The 3,312-nt window shown below is 42.4% G+C and overlaps 1 protein-coding gene across 1 annotated transcript; it reads left to right on the top strand.

Annotated features, from left to right (window-relative positions):
* Nucleotides 1-454: 454 nt before the first annotated feature.
* Nucleotides 455-1,432, top strand: LOC129075451 (26S proteasome non-ATPase regulatory subunit 8-like). The gene has a single exon (XM_054579536.1). It carries the CDS (start codon nucleotides 472-474, stop codon nucleotides 1,333-1,335), a length of 864 nt encoding a protein of 287 aa, XP_054435511.1. The 5' UTR covers nucleotides 455-471; the 3' UTR covers nucleotides 1,336-1,432.
* The last annotated feature ends 1,880 nt before the right edge of the window (nucleotides 1,433-3,312 follow it).

Genomic DNA, 3,312 nt, shown 5'->3' with positions numbered 1-3,312 from the left:
TCAGAATGGCCATCATGAACAGATCAACAAACAACAGGTGCTGGTGAGGCTGTGGAGAAAAGGGAATCCTAGTGCACTCTTGGTGGGAATGCAGACTGGAAATGCCATTGTGGAACACAGTGTGGAATTTCCTCAAAAATCAAAATATTGAACTGCCTTTTCATCCAGTGATTCCCCTGCTGGGACTATACCATAAGAATCCCAAAATGTCAATTCAAAAGAATCTATGCATCCCAACGTTCATAGCAGCACAATTTTCAATAGCCAAGAGTTGGAAGCAACTTAAATACCCATCAGTAGATGATTGGATCAAAGAATTATGGTACCTTAACACAATGGAATACTACGCAGCACAAAGAAAAATAAAAGAACTGGTAACCTCGCCCCCAGGTTTGGGTCCCACCTCTTCCGGAAATCTGTCAGTAGACGTCGTTGCCTTGAGTCCGGCGGCAGTTTGCCGCATCACGGAAGATGGCGGCTGCAGCGTTGAAGGGGGCTGTGGGTTCCTCCACCTCTGGACCTTCGGCGGTTTCCGGCGTGGTCCTACAGGCTGTGTCCAGCATGTACGAGCAGCTCAAGGGCGAGTGGAACTGTAAAAGCCCCAACCTCAGCAAGTGCAAGGAAGAGCTGGGCCGTCTCAAGCTGGTTCTGCTGGAGCTCAACTTCCTGCCAACCACAGGGACCAAACTGACCAAACAGCAGCTCATTCTAGCCCGTGACATACTGGAGATTGGGGCCCAGTGGAGTATCCTATGCAAGGACATCCCCTCCTTTGAGCACTACATGGCCCAGCTGAAATGCTACTACTTTGATTACAAGGAGCAGCTCCCTGAGTCAGCATACATGCATCAGCTCTTGGGCCTTAACCTCCTCTTCCTGCTGTCTCAGAACTGGGTGGCTGAGTTCCACACCGAGTTGGAGCGGCTGCCTGCCAAGGACATCCAGACCAATGTATACATCAAGTATCCTCTGTCCCTTGAGCAATACCTAATGGAGGGCAGCTACAACAAGGTGTTCCTGGCCAAAGGCAAAATCCCTGCTGAGGGCTATACTTTCTTCATTGACATCCTGCTTGATACTATCAGAGATGAGATTGCTGGATGCATTGAGAAGGCCTATGAGAAAATCCTCTTCACTGAGGCCACCCGGATCCTCTTCTTCAACACACCCCAAAAGATGACAGACTATGCAAAGAAGCGAGGGTGGGTTCTAGGCCTCAACAACTACTACAGCTTTGTCAGCCAGCAGCAGAAGCCAGAAGATACTACCATCCCCTCTACAGAACTGGCTAAACAGGTCATCGAGTACGCCCGGCAGCTGGAGATGATCGTCTGAGCCCAACAGGCACTGGGGTGGGGCAGGGCTTGCATTATTGAAGCAGTTGTGGTGTAGGGTTTCCTTCAATAAAGCTGGATAGACTGTTTAAAAAATAAAAAAAATAAAGAACTACTACACTTCGCAACAGCAGGGATGGAGCTAGAGAGCATTATGCTAAGCGAAATAAGCCAGGTGACGAAAATCAAATACCATATGATCTCACCTATAAGCGGAACCTAACCAACAGAACAAAGATTCAAGGAAAATATGACCAGCAACATTGAAAGAAAAAAGAAACCAACAGAGTCAAGAGGGAAGGAGGGAGGGGTGGGCGGGGAAAGGGAAAGGAAGAGTCAAGTCAAGGGTCAATATCAAGGACTCATGGACAAAACCAAAGTGGGCAAAGATTGAGGGAGAGGGGTCAGGGAGGAGGGCAGAGGAAAGTGTTGGTGTGAAGGTGGAGACAAATGTATTTGAACAATAAATAAATAAATAAATAAATAAAGTTATGAAAACAATTCTGTTTACAACAGCATCAAAAATAAAATATTAGGAATAAATTTAACCAAGGAAGTGAGTCATATACTAAAAATTACTACACATTGATAAAAGAAATTGAAGGAGAAATATTAAATAGAAAGATATCCTGCGTTCATTGATTGGGAGAATTAATATTTCTAAGATGTCCATACTACCCAAAGCCATCTATAGATGCAGTGCAATTCCTATCAAAGTTCCAATGGCATTTTGCACAGAAATAGAAAAAAAACAATCCTAATGTTTGTGTGGTACTACAAAAGACCTTGATTAGCTACAGCAATCTTAGAAATAAGAACAAAACTGGAGGCATTATACTTCCTAATGTCAAACTATATTACAATGCTATACTATCCAAAACAGTATGATACTGGGATAAAATTAGACATATAGACCACTGAAACAGAACAGATAGTACAAAGACAAACCGACGCATATATGTTCAATTAATCTTTGACAAGAGTGCCAAGAATGTGGAATGGAAAAAGGATACTCCTTAATAAATTTATCAAGAAAAATGAGATATTTAGATGCAAAATGATGAAATTAGACACTTATCTTAAACTACACACAAAAGTAAACCCAAAATGGATTAAACATTTAAATATAAGATACAAAACTATTCTACTCCTGATAGAAAACACAGGGGAAAATCTTCATCACATGGATCTTAGCAATGATTTCTTGGTTACGATACCGAAAGTATAGGCAACCAGAGCAAAAATAGAAAGTGGGATTGCATCAAACTAAAGAGCTTTTGCACAGCAAAAGAAACCATCAACAGAGTGAAAATTCAACCTACAGAATGGGAGAAAATACTTCCAAAACATATGATAAGAGGTTAATAAACAATATACAAAGAGAACTGGTATAACTCAATAGCAAAGAAAAAGTGGACACAACACTTGAATACACATTTATTCAAAGAAGACATACAAATGGCCAACAAGTATATGAAAAGATGCTCAGCATTCCTAATCATCAGGAAACTGCAAATGAAAACCACACTGAGATATTACCACACACTAGTTACAAGGTCTATTATCAAAAGATGAAAAATAACCAGTGTTGGCAAGGATGTAGAGGAAAGGGAACCCCTGTGCACTGTTGGGAGTATAAACTGGTACAGCCACTATAAAAAACAACATGGAGTTTCCTCAAAAAATTAAAAATTGGGGAGAATCATGATGGCAGAGGAGTGAGTGGAAGTCACACTGACCTCCTCCTGGGACCAACCTGGAATTACAACTAAATTGTGGAGAAATCACCTGGAACAAAAAACTGAACAAGAGCAAGAGAGGAGTCTCATACCCTTGGGGACAGAAGAATCGGCTTTATCACAACCTAACTGTTAAGGAGTGAGGTAGAGACTCCAGAAGGCGGGCAGAGCTCCCACAGGCAGCAACGCCAGAGGGATACTGAAAGGCCTAGTTGGATCCCCCTGAGAAGAGCGGGGTC

This window comes from Pteronotus mesoamericanus, unplaced genomic scaffold (assembly GCF_021234165.1).
Source record: "Pteronotus mesoamericanus isolate MK-2021 breed Mesoamerican mustached bat unplaced genomic scaffold, CSHL_Meso_final contig_55, whole genome shotgun sequence".
NCBI lineage: Eukaryota > Metazoa > Chordata > Mammalia > Chiroptera > Mormoopidae > Pteronotus > Pteronotus mesoamericanus.
This window is presented reverse-complemented; position numbering and strand designations above follow the sequence as displayed.

Coding starts and splice junctions, on each gene's coding strand:
- LOC129075451 (XM_054579536.1), top strand. CDS start 472: ATGGCGGCTGCAGCGTTGAAGGGGGCTGTGGGTTCCTCCACCTCTGGA.